The sequence below is a fragment of the Mus caroli genome, unplaced genomic scaffold (assembly GCF_978045245.1).
Source record: "Mus caroli unplaced genomic scaffold, Mus_caroli_1 scaffold_2, whole genome shotgun sequence".
NCBI classification, from domain to species: domain Eukaryota; kingdom Metazoa; phylum Chordata; class Mammalia; order Rodentia; family Muridae; genus Mus; species Mus caroli.
The window spans coordinates 49654692-49670929 of record NW_028227257.1 but is presented as its reverse complement, the minus strand read 5'-3'; the positions used below and the strand labels follow the sequence as shown (position 1 = coordinate 49670929).

The 16238-nt window shown below is 50.1% G+C and overlaps 1 protein-coding gene across 3 annotated transcripts in view; it reads left to right on the top strand.

Moving 5' to 3' along the window:
• Positions 1-9369: 9369 nt before the first annotated feature.
• Ebf4 (EBF transcription factor 4) overlaps positions 9370-16238 on the top strand; it is a 75045-nt gene continuing 68176 nt past the window's right edge. Inside the window, exons 1-2 of one of the 3 annotated variants that reach the window (XM_085834186.1) lie at positions 9370-9731; positions 10189-10310. In XM_085834186.1, the coding sequence (XP_085690312.1) occupies positions 9426-9731; positions 10189-10310 (428 nt within the window). In that variant the 5' untranslated portion in view covers positions 9370-9425. The remainder of the gene's footprint in view (positions 9732-10188; positions 10311-16238) is intronic. The other 2 variants (XM_029474013.2, XM_021150307.3) reach the window with 2 other exon arrangements.

Below are 16238 nucleotides of genomic sequence, written 5' to 3'. Positions count from 1 at the left end.
CAAAAGGAAGTCAGATTTGGAAGTGCCCACTAGAGGCATGTGTTGTCTTGCATTAGACATGAGAGAGGTTTTGGAGATATTAGGAATCTCCTATACGCTTACCGGACGGTGGTTCTGAGTGTATACTGTTAGCAAGCAATGGAGGAGCATGGGTACCTCATGCAAAGGAAACCATTGGTCCAGGCAGTCTGGACTGAGTCGATCAATGTTAACTCTAAGCTACAGCAAATGTGGAGATCTGAGGGTTCCTGTGGCAAGACCTGTCCTAGAAGGAAAAGGGATCAGAATGTGAAGAGAGATGAGGAGAGGAAAGACCATGGCAACCAATAATAGAGATGCAGTGGCCAAGATCATATAGGGAATCCAATCACTCATCTTTCTGAGGGGCAGGAGAAAAGGCATTCTAAAAATAAATGAAATAGTAGCTGATGTCTATTGAACTTTTAAATGCATGTGTATGCATATGCACAGACACAGACACACTAAACAAATGTAAAAAGCAAAGATAAAAATTGTGGTTTAACCTACTTTATAAGCTAAAGACTTCTGTATCCCAGGCAAACCTCTAATGTGGTATGGCTCTAAGTGGAAGTAAAGCATATGTTATAATTTTACAGATGGAAACATTGAGGCTTTTGGTTTTTAATCCTGGGACTTACCTGGAACCTAGATCTTTTCAAATTCAAAAAGGTCTTTCCACCTCAACATGACACTCTTACTTGCTTTTTTTGTTTGTTTGTTTTATGGTGCTGGGGACAGAACCCAGGGCCTCACATGTTCCCAGTAAGTATTCTGCAGGAGAACCATACATAAAACAGGCTAGGGCATATCTCAGTGTTGTAAGGCTTGTCTAGCAGTCAGGAAGCCATGGGTTTGATCCTCAACAACACAAACCAGCATGGTAGTGTAATTTCACATTCCTGTAAAAGACTTGCAGGACGCTCAAGAATTGAAAGGTCATTCTTGGCTATATACCAAGCTTGAGGTTTGCCCGGGTTATATCCCTGTGTGGAAGTGAGGACAACATGCATGAATCTGTCTCCTACTGTATGGGTCCCAGGGACTGAACTCAGCTAGTTGGTCTCAGAAGCAAGCATCGTTACCACAGCCCCACCACCACATTTTGGGGTTATAATTTAAAGCAAAAATATTTTAAGCTTAAATATTGTGATTGAAATAAGTTTCAAGTTGATCATGGACTGGTAGTAGGTTCCCAGACAGACTTCAGCACAACTGACTCCATGGTGGAAACGCCATTCAGGCCATAAAACTCAGCATGTAGACAGCACCACTTGCCAAAGGAAAACAAAGTCCTAATCCATCAAACGCCATAGTTCTGGGAAAGTCTCTAAATGTACTAACCTTGCTTATTGGCTCCTGTAGTTTCACTTCTAGCTAACTGTTCTTGTTAGCTGAAGTATGTCCACCACCTAGTATGTGTGTCTGTGTCTGTCTGTGTCTGTCTGTGTGTGTGTGTGTGTGTGTGGAGAGAGAGAGAGAGAGAGAGAGAGAGAGAGAGAGAGAGAGAGAGAGAGAGAGAGAGCGAGCGCTTAAAAGCTCACCCTGAGGGGGCTGGTGAGATGGCTCAGTGGGTAAGAGCACCCGACTGCTCTTCCGAAGGTCCAGAGTTCAAATCCCAGCAACCACATGGTGGCTCACAACCATCTGTAACGAGATCTGGCGCCCTCTTCTGGAGTGTCTGAAGACAGCTACAGTGTACTTACATATAATAAATAAATAAATCTAAAAAAAAAAAAAAAAAAAAAAAAAAAGCTCACCCTGAGAAAAGCTCAGAGCTACACTGGAATCCCAAACACACAGTATAGTCACTAACCTGCTAATAAAGACTTTCCATTGGCTTAAACCCATGTCCAAGTAGTCTTTTCTGGTAGATACCCTACAATACACTTACCACCCACATGTCAGCAGAAGAGAAAAAAAAAAAAAAGAATTGCCTACATATAGCTAGCTTAGCACAGAACCTGGGGCCTCACTATCCCACACTCTGCTTAAGGAAGAGCATCAGTCATTAACCCTCACACAAGAGTATGCTGCAATCAGATCACACAGGCTCTGGAAACTTTTTGTGGTATCCATCTCTTTCCATCCCATTCAGTTTTGTTTGTTTGGTTGGTTGGTTTGGTTTGGTTTGGTTTTTTGAGACAGGGTTTCTCTGTGTAGCCCTGGCTGCCCTGGAACTCACTTTGTAGACCAGGCTGGCCTCGAACTCAGAAATCTGCCTGCCTCTGCTGGTATTAAAGGCGTGCGCCACCAGGCCCGGCCTTCCATCCCATTCAGTATACCACATTGATCATTTAAAGCAATCAGGGTAGGTAGGAACTCAGACATCACACAAGTCAGTAAATGCTGCAAACTGGATATAATTTTTGAGAAGCAGCATTGAAAACTTACCGTAACATGACAGGCCCTCCAGTATCCAAGGTGTCCATGAGGTAACTGAAGCTGGGCATAATTAAAGCAGCTCCCTATTCACATCAGATCTCCAGACCACAGGTCCACTCTGTGACACTTTCCAAAATCTTGGCTTCTGCAGTCCAGGTCCAAGGGCTCTTGTTCCCTTTCTAGGGATGGGATGGCCAGCAAGATGAAGTGGGACTAGGTGACAGGCAGTAGCTGCATGAGCTCAGTGGGCTCAGCTCTGGGGGATAACCTATGTGACGTCACACATCCAGCCGAGCATGAGCTCCTGACCTCTGCACCCTACACAAACCTGAACTCCACACACATCTACTTAACCCGGCACTTCTCTATGCACCATGGGTGCAGAAAAGCAGCGGGGAAATGAAGAAAAGACAAAAATCCAAAAGCTACAGACAGAAAGGGGCATAGCTCACTCTCCACTGACCCTGCCTTAATTGTAAGGGCCACAGAGGTCCCTGTACTCTCAGAGAAGCACTAAGAGAACCAGGAATGTTAATCTTGCAGGGCGTCTCCTCAGTGGAGGAGATAAAATCAAATCCCTGCATTCCATTCAGAAAGCTGAGAGTGCAGGTTGCTAACAACCTGGTGACCTTTTTGCTATCTGTGGAGGGGGACCTACCTCATGCACCTTTTGCTATAGAGCAGACCTCACCCACATTCCTCAGAATAATCATCCCAATCTCTTCCCTCCCTGGACCATCACCCACCCTTAGGGGAGATGTCACAAGTGCTCTATAGCCTGCTGACCCCTAAGCCATCGGTCAGAGACCACAGTAGATTGTAGGCCTTTTAGCAGTAGAAGCCACTGACATGGTCACATGTACTTTGTAAAAGAGTCTCTATGTGGTCACCGCCTTAAGCTTTCTCGTGAACCTGGAACTGGACTGATTGGATTGATTGTTGCCTAGAAACCTTTCCCCAAATTATAGCTAAATATGCTGACAATGAACTGCCTGGCCCTAGACTCCCCGGAAGTCTGATCCAGGTTGAAGAGGTCAGTCTACTGTGGGTTTTTATCCTCATCTCTCCCCACTGCCCACCTGCCTGTTTGACAGCAAGGACCCCTTCACTTCAGTGCTGCTGTTGCTTGGTTTGCTTTGTTTTACTTTTGAGACAGGATCTCTCTATATAGCTCTGGCTATCCCGTAACTCATTATGTAGACCAGGCTGGATTTGAACTCACAAAGATCTACATAAGCCACCATGCATAGTAACTTATGTTTTCATTGTCTCGGACATACACTGTTCTTATTTAACTCTAGGTACCATCAGGAGATTTAGTTTGGGGGTGAGCTGAAGTTTATAAATTGGAGGAAATGTGTAAGGAGCCGCCCTCACATTCGCCATTACAAGATAGCGCTGATGGCACTGGCACCCGTGTAATCAAACCATCTGTGCATGCGCCGGGGTAGTTTCCCACCCCATGTGCTCTGCCTTCCCCGTGACGACAACTCCGGCCGATGGGCTGCAGCCAATCAGGGAGCGACACGTCTGAGGCGGAGGACAGTCCTCCATAAAAGGGACGGGTTTCCGCCATTCGAGGGATCTCTCTATCTCTCTCTCTCTCTCTGGCGCTCTCTTCTCCACTGGCTCCTGAAGGGGTAAGCAATAAAGCTTGTGCCGCAGAAGATTCCGGTTGCCCTGAGCGTGTTCTTACCAGGGGGAACAAAAGCGCGGGCAATAGAAATGCCCTTAAAAGAACTAAAGAATTTGAACTTACAATTATGTCTATTATATGTAATATGTATATTATATACATGTTTCAGTCTCTCTCTATATACATATATATTTACATATATATATGGATATATCACAATGAATTCTCAAAGAGATTGGAGAGAGCCTATGAAAAGCCTCATGAAGAATCAGTCTCGGCTACATCTTCTCTCTATTTCACCCAAACAAGAAAAACAGCCTTTCTTGCTCAACCCTAAACTGTAGAATGCCTGCCCCCCACTTCTAAAGTGATAGCTTTCCAGAGTGATATACAAAAGTGCATGTGCACATGCGCACACACACACACACACACACCTTTCTTTTTTAAAAAAATTATTTATTTATTTATTTATTATATGTAAGTACACTGAAGCTGTCTTCAAACACTCCAGAAGAGGGCATCAGATTTCATTACACATGGTTGTGAGCCACCATGTGGTTGCTGGGATTTGAACTCAGGACATTTGGAGGAGCAGTTGACACTCTTAACCGCTGAGCTATCTCACCAGCCCCACACACACCTTTCTCCACAAAGGTAAGGAAATAGTCAGGTGTGGTAGTGCACACCTTTGATCTCAGCACTCCAGAGGCAGAGGCGGGAAGATTTCTATGAGTTAGAGGCCAGCCTGATCCACATAGTGAGTTCTAAGACAGACAAAGCTACATAGTGAGAAAGCCTATGTCAAAAACATCCAAAACGAACAAAGATAAGGAAATGTATGATACTTCCATCTGAAGTTGGCTGATTTGTAAGTAGCACTGCGTACGTCCTAAAATGTAAATGCGTATACATGTTATATTTGCTACTGAGCCATTTAAGCCTGATCACAGCAAGTAAGCAACCAGTTTATAATCAGAATACAAACAGAATAATTCATGGATTTACTTCTATTTTCCTTCTGGGACAAAACCGCTAGTGCATACACACTGATATCGCAAACAAGAGTCTGACCTCCTGATCCACCGAAATAACAGTCATGGTCTCTGAAAAACCAAAACTAAAACCAGCAGCCATGTGGAGCTTTTCAACCTCAAGAGTTTTTTGAGATTGCCTTTAGGTAGCTAAGAAGCAGCCATCCAGAAACAGCACTAGCTGCCATTCTCATGTTAGCTTAGAAGGCTACAGCCTCTGGCCTCTCCAGGAAGGAGATGAGTCAAAAGGACAGCATGGCGCTGCACAACAGCACAGACTGAACATTCCTTACATCATGAGGGAAAGTAGTCGCTTCCTATTTCCCAGTGAGGATGAGGCTGTCTGACTTTAAGATTCCTAGCGATTGGCAGGGATATAAACAGCCTAGAATAAGGCAGGTGTAGAGCTTGCTTTGTTTCAGGCCAAAGATTGGAAATGGAATCTTAGCTTTTTCATCAAAGGCTCCAACGTCGTGACTCCCATTGTCTTATTATGTAGGACTAAATGATTCAGCCTAGACACCAGGCCAGGCCAGGATAGGAAAGATCACCAGGCAAGACCCGTCACTATGATGTGTTTGCTGTTTATTTTTTCTTGAAGCAACTAGGAGATTTCAGCAATCAATGGCAAGGAAGACAGAGAGCTGAAACATAACCTCCGGGTGACTTTCTGAGACTGCCCTTCTCTGCACTTCCTGGGAGGATGCGAGGAGCCATAATTTTCTAATCATCAGGTGACTTAGGAAGTGAATCCAAACAGCAACCTAACACTCTGGGGACTCCAGGGGGCACTCTAGTACAATACACAGACTGTCCACTAGTAGCCTAAAATGACTGTGTCTGCTTCTCACTGTTTTCACTGGGCTGGGGCATGGGGAAAATCGCTCTTCTGTTTAAACAGTACAATCTCAAGACCAGACTTACCAGAAGAAGAAGAAGAAAAAAAAACAACCCTCAGCTCATCAGCATGGTGAGGGAGGCACCATCATGACACCCCAGGTGTAGGGTGCTCCCACCTTTGAGGTGTAGCCAGTCTTCCAGTTCCACTGGCTCATCCTTCTGGATGATAGGTCTGTCTGTCTCTCCTCTCAGGCCTGGGCCCTCCTGTGCTGGTCTCACTCCTCCTCCTGCTTCTCTGACAGTCCACATCCTCTGGGATCACATTGATGTTCATGCGACTGTCACTGTGAGCGTGGGGGTGGAGGGACAGTGCTGGGCTCTGTTTATCCGCTTATGCTCTAGCACTGGGCACATGACAAGAATCTTTCTGAGCATGAGCATGAATTTCCATGAAGCAAAAAGGTGAGGTAAGAGCTTCTGGCCTAACTGTTCCAAAAGTGAGACCGTTCCTGGGCCAGAGTAGGGAGAGGCATTTTCTATAGGCTCAGACCAAGCCTCCCCTGTCTGTTGCCATGCTTCCACAACCCTTAAAGTCTTGCCTGTAAAGCAATCCTAGTATGTAGAAAGGGGTAAATCTTTCTGCAGAACAAGATGAATGATGTAAAATAAAACATTATTCCAAGAAATAGACGTGTGGCTGGATCTGAAGAGATTCAACTCTGATCTCAATGGTTCATTTGTCCAGGAGATACCCCGAGTCTCCCAGAACCTTTGCTTCTTGGCTCAGCAGCTCTAACCCAGAAGCCCTTCACTGAGGCTGCAAGGCCTGCTAAGTCTCAAATATCATCCTGGCTGGTCCCTTTCTATCCCATGGGGTTAGCTAGGGTAGAGTAGAAACTATGCAGATCAGGATAATGCCCACTGTCTCCCAATGCTGCCTTCCCAGGCCAGCCTATTCTTCCTTTCCCCGGGTTATTTCTGAGCACTTGTCCCTCAAATCTATTTAGAGCCACAATGCACCACCAAAAAAGGCACAGGGGCTCAGTCCACTGTGCCCTGGAAAGAAAAGCAATGCCTAAGTTCAAGCATTCCTCCTGAAGGGGACAGCAGAATAAAACAAAACAAACAAAACAAAACAAACCCAGCCCAGAGTATGGGAGTTCAGTCAATGGAGAGTTGTCAGGCAAGCAAGGGAAAGGAGATTGTCTGGTGAGAGATACTGGATCAGCCAGCAAAAGCCTAGAATGTCCCTAAACAGTCCCTAAATGTGAGAAGCCACTGAACTCTTCCTACGAAGGTTATACAGGTTCTAAATCAAGCAACACTTTAAAACCTGCAGGAGGATGGAGAGTGTTTGGGTGGACACCCAGGAGACAGAAGAGGAAGCTGCCAGGAGAACAGGGTATGTATCTCCTTTAAGCAGGGGTGGAATCTAGTGTTGAAGTGTGTTATTATCAGATTTTCTGTGGGTACTGGGGCAGAGAGAAGGGCATGGGAAACCTGACCGTGGTAGCTGTAGGTGGGAGACAAGGGTATCAGAGATTACCTGCCCCATCCCACTCCAAAGCCTGTGGGCTGCCGGAGGCGCTGATATGGACACACACAGAGGGTGCACTGGCTTGTGAAGGGTGGATATGTGAGAACTAAGTTGTACCACTGTGGCCTACCAGCCCAGTCACTTGTGCTGGGGGCTCTTCCTGCTCCTGTCCTGCCCCGTGATCCAGCCCAGCTCAAATTTCCCCGGTTTATGGGCAGCACAGACAGAAGACAGAAGCTCAAGCTAGGATGTGGTCTTCTCAAACACAGCCTCACAGACTGTGGGGAACACATGGATTCCTGAATAACAATGAGGGGGCGGGGTATACATAGCAGCCCAGCATCCTCATAGGGTGGGAGGAGATAGAGATCACACTTCTTGTCTGTGGAGGGCCAGAAGCCCCAAAAGGACCACGGAGTCAAAGCAGAAGCAACAGTTCGACAACAGGGAGGAGTCAAATCGTAAGTCTCCAGGAGCAGCCAGCTGAGCCTGGCAAAGCAGCCTTAGTGGCTACTCCTGTGAACTGCTGCAGAAACAGGAGGGGCAGAGGTTGTAGGAGGTAGGGAGAAGGGGAAGGACTTTTAAGAATGGGAAGTCTTAGCCAGGCGTAGTAGCTGGCATGCGTGATCCCAGCACTCCAGCTCTCTGATGCTGGCTCTGACGTGACAGGTCTGGGAGGGCCTTCGATTCTGAATTTGTCACAAGCTATCAATGTCAATGCTACTGATCCAGGAGCCATACTATGAGGGGCAAGGTTTAGAGTCAGCTAAAGGGATGTAGAGGCCAGTTGGAAAATAATTCCTTTTGAGAAACCTGCTTTTGATTATTCTGTGAGTAAAGGCCGAGACCGTGAGAAGTCTGTGTGAGACTGGCAGTGCCCCTTCTTCCTCCTCCACAGGTGACAGGTGTTGAGAAACTGGGCAAAAAAGAGGGAGAGTAGAGACCCAGGAGGTCAGGAGAAGAGGCAGAGGAACTCTGGTGTCGCTGGGGTCCTTTCTGTGGATCAGTGCTAGGCAGGATATTAAGGGCTGATGTGGAGCATCCCCCTTCTCACCCCCAGGAAGGTGAAGATCTCAGAGTGCAAAGAGCAGCATGAACAAGGCCACCCAACCTTTTGCTGTTCTGCAGGAAACTGCTGTACTCAAACCAAGGTTTGCTGATAGCCCCAAGGTCGAAGACCAGATGATTTCTGTGCAGATATAAAAGATGAACGGACTCAGAAGGCTGGAGAAAAGGAGGTGAGCTGGACTTAGGTTTAAGAGCCCAGCTCACCTGAGCCTTTCAGAAACTTCTACTTGTTTTCAGAAGACAGGAGATTTCTCAAAAGCTCAGGTGGGAATGTAAACTTAAGTTTAGGTAATCCAGGGACAGGAACAAGAATGGGAGGTGCAGGACTCAGGTAGCTCAGCTTGCCTGGGGCCGCATCTCCACCACAAGGTGAGAGACCCTTAAGCGCTAAGCCGCGGAGGTTAAGCCGAGGTCAAGTGGCACCAAGGGTGCAGCGACTCCTAGAATCAAGCGTTGGCTGAGGAGAGGGCGGCGCATACTTAGGAGAAGGAGATGGGACCACAAAGATGCTGGAGCTTCGTCTGGTGGCGACGGGGAGGCCGTAGTGATTCTCCAGCGTGGTGTGGACGAGCTGCCCTGCTTAGGCCGGGCTTCCTCGCCGCGCAGCCCCCAGCCCGTCCTTTCCCCATCTTCCCTGGCCTGGGCCAGCTTCCCGGCGCCCCTCCACAGAGGCCGTGGCCCCCAGCCCGGCTACGGACTCGTCAGGGTCCGCCCCGCCGCCGCGGCCCCAGCCCGGCCGCTCCTCCCCCGATGATGTCACGTCCCTGGCCGCCCCTCGGCCGGCCTCGCGCCCCGCCCCCGCCTCCCCTGGCCCCGAGTCCCCTGGGCCCACCCGCTTGCGACAGCCCTCCTCTTGCCCGTGCTCCCTCCCTACGGCTCCCGCTCCCCAGGGAGCGGCGGCGGCGGCGGGATGGCCAGGGCCCGCGGCCAGGCCCCGGGGAGCGGCGGGCGGCGGCGGCCGCGGCGGGGAGGCGCGGGGACCGGGCCCCGGGGGGACTCGGCCGGTCTGCTGCTGCTCCTGCTGCAGGTGCTGCCGCCCGGGGCAGCGGCAGGCCCGGGGCGCCGGGGCACTCGGGGGCCTGGCGGCGGCTGCGTCTGCTGGCCCGGCGCCGGCCCTGCTTTTCCGCGGGACGCGCGTCTGCTGCTGTTGCTGCCGCCCCGGCCACCACCGTCGCCGCCGCCGACCTCCACGGCCGCAGCCTCCCCCTCTCGGATGGTAATCAGCGCCCCGCGCGGGCGCCGCGGGCGGGCGGGGGAGAGACCCGGGTGGGGGGAGGGCGGGCACCTCGCGGGGCGCTCGCCCCCCCTCCGACGACCGCGGCGCTGGGCAGCCGCCAGAGCGCGCCTCTGGGGCGCCTCCGTGCGGAGCCGGTGCGGGCTCCGCTCTCAGTCTGTTCACTGGCGCTCAGGCCGCGGGGGAATCCCTCCATCTCCCCGCCCCGCGCCCCGGGAGGGGAGGGGACAGCGCCGGCGCCCGGGGACCCGTTTTCTCTGAGAAAGCACCCGCGAGGCGAGCGGCACTGAGGCGCCGGGACTCCGTGCAGCGCTGCGCTCCTGGAGGTTCCTGGTGCCGTCGGGTCGGGCTGAGCTGAGACGCCCACAGCCTCGGCGGGACGGGATCCCTGGCAGTTGGGGGCGCCCACGAACTGCGGGTCCTTATGTTCCCCGCACAGGACGCTCTGCCCCGCGGTGGGCTCCATCTGAAAGAGGAGCCGCTGCTGCCCTCCAGCCTGGGCTCGGTGCGCTCCTGGATGCAGAGCGCGGGCATCCTGGACTCCAACACCGCGGCTCAGAGGTAAGCGCTCCACCCGACCTAGCACGCTGGTTGGACCGCTTAGTGTCGCCTTCGTCCTGCACACCTAGCTACTGGAGCGAGGGGTGGAGGGGGTCCTAACTCTTGACTGTCCCGACGAAGTCTCCTGTTCACCCTGTGTGAGTTTGACTTCTTCCTGAGGATATGGGGCGGGTTGCTCACTAGGGTCCAGGGTTCCGGAGGTGGTGTCGCCTCCTCCCGCACACCTGGAGCTATGGCCCACAGTTACTAGTCATCTGTACAACCCCTTCTTCCTGTGCAGTCTCTACCGTTCCACTTGTCCAGTTCCGCGGCTACCCAACAAGAAAGGCAAGAAACTCTGTGGTTACAGAACCAGAGATGTGGGTGGGGCTGACGAGAGGCTTAGCCAGTGGGCAGTTAGTCTTGCTGAACTGTTTGGGGCTGAGAATGAGGCTGGACTCCTCCGTCTGAATGGTTTTGGTTAGAACCTGAAGGAGACTGGAAGCTCTTGGGAATTAGCAGGATCGGCTCTTGTTACTTTTCAGGGGGAGGCATAGGGGTCTAGGCAGGAGACTTCTGTAAGGAATGGACACCAGAATTTGGATAGGGACTTTGAAAGCTTGTTAACTCAGTCACGGCAGCAGCTGGAACCTGGTCTCTGTAACACTCCCTCTCATTATACAACATAGACTGGAGGTTACACGTCTGATCAGAAGCTCATGGTGCCTAGCGCTAAGTAGGTGTCCCTGCGGATAGCCAGGACAGGGTAGGCGCTGGCTCTTCAAGTTTTAAATAGCTGCTGTCCAGTATCTGAAGGATGTTGAACCAGACCAGGGCTGGCACATCACTCCCATTCACACACCCAAACTTGATCAGGTATCACTTGTGGTGCATCCTAACCTCACCCAGTACTAGACAGAGAGTGTTTTCTGGACGAAGGGGTGCAGTATTTTTGCACACCTGTCTTCAAAGAGAGAGTGCTGAGCTTTCTGTTGAATGATCTCTCCTGGACAGGAAAGGGTATTCCAGATGAGTCGATTCCAGTAAGTTAGAGTCTCTAGTTAAAGCGATCTAGCTAGAGATTATACAAACACAATAACAGATATTTTAACACTACTGTTCTCTGTGTGTTGGTATATTCCCTTGCTCTCCGTGTGTACCATGGTATATTTCCTTGCTCTCTGTGTGTTGGTATATTTATTTCCTTCCCATGCCCCCCCCCCACTTAAGGTTTGTCTTGTGCTAGCCTTAAAACTGTGTGTGCCTCCTTTTCTGTTGGTTATGGCTTTCCCGCTGAGGTGGTCGTGTGAAGTTAGAGCTGAGTGTATTAGACTGGAAGTTGCTGTTTCTTTCAGACTTTTCTCTCTACCTGCCCAGGGCTGCCAGATTAGATGAGGGGGAAGCAGGGGTGCCAGAGATGATATCCTGAAGGTGGGTGAAGGGGCAAGAAATCTAGGCATGAGACTTTCAGCCTCAGCAATCCTAGTCACCGACAGTGTTGTCTACACAGAGAAAGGTTCTTGAGTGGGGTCTATTCCGAGTCCCCAAGACCACATAACTGAACCCCAATGCCTTCTGAGGTTTGAACAGAACATTTTCCAGGTCTGAGCTTGCTTGTCCCCAAGTCTGGAAACTGTCATTCTAGGACACAGATTGAGAGTTTTCAAACACGTGGGTGATTCTCTTCCCACTTCCAGAGGGGAGGCTACTCCTTGTTTTTGTCTCTTTCCATATTGCTTGTCCTTTCTCCTGTGTGTATCTCCCCCCTCAGTCCTCTGCTCAGGTCTTCCCATCTGAAGTCATAACAAGAAACCTCCATCTCCCAGCCTCCCCTTCATCTTCCTTCCCTCTCTGGCTGATGCTCCTGCAGTGGGGCTGGGTGTGGGTGATCTGCGCCTTCCTCACCTTCAGCCCACAGCCACTTGGTTTGCAAAGCTTATGGATGCCTACTGTCAATCCCAGTGTTTCCAGATGCCTTTTAACAGTTACACTCTGAGCCCTAGACCGCATTCCTCCCTGGCTTGCAGGATAATTCAGACTCCTGGTCCTGTACTCTGACTCACCACCACTTTAAGGATGGTTACCATAGGCTGCTGTCACTGGCACATCCCAGACAGCTGGCATTCAAGGCTTGTCACAATCTGAGCCCAGCTTTCTTTCCCAGCTTCTGTATGACAACAGCTGATAATGTTGAAGAGGCAACAAGTCTGCCAGAGCTGCTTTCTCTTAAACCAGTCCTCGAGCCCCTAGCATCACACACCCACTGCAGAGCTTTAGCGAGCCTTGGGTAACCCCAACTCCTCTTCAGCACCTGCTCTGTTTCTGTACTTCCTCCCTGCCCAGGAGAACAGTTCTTAATGTTACCTAAACTACAGGTCAGGCTCTGCAGTCTGCCGCCTGGCTCTGTTTTCCTGGCTCTGACAACTGGGGCTTTCCTGCAGGGCCAAATGGCAGTCCATTCATCAATCTTTCTGTAGCCCACAAGCTTAAGGAGTCCACCTAAATGGCTCCAAAAGGCTTCTCTGTCAGGCACCTCCCTTCACTTCAATATGTTCCAGCAACTGCCCTATAGTTAGTTACCCCTCAGCTACCCCTCTCCAGTTTTAAAACTTCAACTTTACAAAAATGCCAAAGTTTCGAAGAAAGTAGATGAAGAGGAAAAGGCTCAGAAGGCTTGCTAAGATCAGTGAGGGAGCTTCTGCTAACGAGAAGGGAAATTCTGAGCATAGGATGTAGGGAAAGCAGAGGAAATGAATACCCATCCCATAGGAAGAGGAGGGGAGGCTCCCTGCTCCCTGCCAGGGTCTCCTTAACAGGGATGTCTGCCCAAAGGCCCCTGGCCATTGCTGTGACTCCTCCTACCCAGAATCAATGGGAATTTATCTCTGAGACCTATCCCTAGGCCATTCCCCGCCCTCCTCAGACATGTTTTCCTGCTATGGGCTTAGCAGAGATGGTAGCCCCTTTCTCCTTCTGGTCTGCTTCCTAGGCTGGAGAGACTAGAGGGACCTGGGATCTGCAATAGTCATGGGAGACACTAGGACTACCCATCCTACCAGCCAGTCACTGCTCAAGGAACAAGGCCTTAGAAGAGGAAGGCAGCTGGGGATGGCTTTCCTGTAAGTAGCTGCAGGCTAGCCTCCCTGCTAGGAAATGCTTTTGTTTGCTTTAATAATTAATAGCTGCTCCTCATCCTGGAACCTGGCTGGCAGGCAGGCCTGTGGGTGGATAGTGAGAGGGTTGGCAGAAGAGAAGTGGGATAAATAGCCAGTAGATGGGACTGAAAGCCATGGAGGAAAATGGTAGAACACACTGATGAGAGTTTTCTTTCTCCTGCCTACCATTTCGTCCTGGGTCACTAAGTTGGTTTGGGCGTAGGTACTGAGCAGTAATAAGAGGGACTCCAGAGCCTCCATTGACCGAGACTTTCTCGTCAGCAGATTCATCTACACACAGCTTCTAGGTGGCTGCCCTTAGCGACCAGGTCTTCCCTCTGTGGGTACCACTGAGGTGGGTGTGCTACTGCTTTTATCTTCTTTGATGTGCATCTTGGCTAGGTTCTGAAAATACCAGGGCTAAGCCAAGAGATCTTGGTTGGAGGCAGGCAAAGCGTGATGATCACTACCGGTCCTGGAGACACAGGGGATGCCTAAGGGAGAGGTTGGGCACTACTGGGATGCTTAAAAAGGAAGGGAGGGTTTGGAAGAAATGAACATGGACCTTCTGCAGCCAGGCAGGATGGGGAAGAGAAAGGCTGGATTGAGCAGAAGAACTTGAGGCAATTCTGAAATGGCCGGCGAGGAAATATGGGAGGCCTCATATTTTTTTGTTGGAGGTAGAGTGTGGTCAGCAGAACGAGCCCACTTCTAACGTTGATGACATCAGGATATGTCCCATTAGGTCAACATCTCAGACTTGAAGATGGATCAGGCTCAACAAAGTGCTGTTGTTGCACAGAACCTTGGGCTTCCAGGTAGGCCAGACTTAACATTTGGCAGGAAGATGGAAGGCAGAAGCCCCAAAGGGTGGCTTGTCCTCTAAGGGGATGCAGAAGGTTATTGTTAAATTGCTATTTATAGTAAGTGTGTGATCAAGCCTGAGCATTGTGTGAATAGAGAACAGAGACTGCAACAGGAGCTTTGTCTACTAGAGAGTTCTGGATGCCCGAAGAGCCCTGGGGCATCCTGCTCAGCCTTACAAGAGAACATCTCCAGGGACCTGCTGGGTGGGCTCAATAATAGCATCCAGATACTCTGTTGCCTTACCATGCCAGCTTGCATCCCTGTGTGTTCTGGAGTGCGGCTTACCTTAGTGGTCCAGGCTATGAAGATCAAGTTATCCTTGTCCATTTGTCCACGAAGCCCCCCAACAGTGCTCATGAAGCCTAAGCATCCCAAAGCTCACAACCAGGGCGGACTCTTCTGTCCAAAAAGGATCTGTGCCAACTAACTTTTTTTTCTGGTGTTATGGAAGGTCTCCTTAAATCTTGGGTCTGTGGAAGAGCAGAGAATGTGACATGGTAGAGAGACTGCAGGGAAGGCTCCCAAGTCTGGGTTCTCTAGAAGAGAGATCCATCCTCTCCAGAGCTGAGAGGGAAGTATTTTGACATTGTGTTTGAAATAACCTTTCTGAGAAAGTGAGGAGATGTGTTGTTTGCTTTGGATTCTTGCAAAACTTAACCAGTTAGCATGGCTGTTTTTTGTCTCGTGGGGGCATTTATCTGAAGAAGGTACATGCTCTATTTCCCATGATGCTAGGGGAATGAAATGTCACTGAACTATGTACGGTACATGTGCTGAGCAGGCCAGTGCTCACCTGCATACATCGTAAACCTGGGACCTGCAGGGTTGTCCTTAGGCCCCAGGAGCTAAAGTTCTGCTGGCTTCCCTCATATTGTACTTCTGGGTGACTGACAGTTGAAACCCACTCTCATCTTCTTAGTCCCTTTGGTTGGTAAAAAAGGTCTACCTCAGCCAGCATCTGCTTACTAACGCTTGAAGACTCGCTTAGGAGGCCAGAGCTTGTTCTGCCTACGAGTGAGTACACATGGCAGCATCAAGCACAGGAGAAAGAGAGCAGTAGAAGCTGGAAAGATGGCTCCGTAATGAAGATAGCACCATAGTTTGAATCCCATAGCCCCCCCCCCCCATATCAGGAGGCTCGTAGATACCCTCTTCTGGCCTCTTTGAGCACACAAGTGTATATGTACATGGGAATACACATAAATAGAATAAATCTGGAGGGGGCTGTTGACTTATAAGGTGGCAATGCCTAACTCGAGTTGCTGGAGTACTGAGTCCCTGACTGTGTTTCTATAGTACTCCACAGACTCTGTGGCTGTGCACTGTGGCTGCCTACGGTGCTAGCTTGATGGGCTACCTTCTTGCCTTTGTCTCCCGCCACTCCTGCGGTCCCTGGAATCAATCCAATAAGCTGTTGCTATGTGGGTTTTCACCCCAGAGAGTTCTCTGCTTCCAGGAGAACATAAATGAGACACTTGCCTCTCCATGATTTAGGGGCTCTGTCCTCCATCCCTCCATTTTTCTTTCTTTTGGATAAATAATATGCATCAGTACGCATCCCCAAGTTTCTCTCCACCTCTGGAGGTTGTCTTGGACAACTCCACGTTAGAGAACACACAACCAGAGATACTGGCCTTCATCTGTATCTCTCTCTCTCTGAGCAGAGAGCACTCGTGCCCAGGACGTGGCCATGGGGACTGTCAGACCCCTGGGTACTTTGTGACTTTGTGCATGGTTACAGCGTGTCTCTGTTTCTGTTCTTTAACTGTGGTTTGTTTTCTAATTACAAGAACAGCAGCTTCTCCCAAGGGGGGAAGAGAAAAGAAATGTTTCGCTTCCTCTTCTCCGGGGGTTTCTCTCGCTTTGTAGCTTGCAGTTCTATGTAACAGGTGCTGATCACCTACTGCTGTTCCAGGCACAGGAGCAA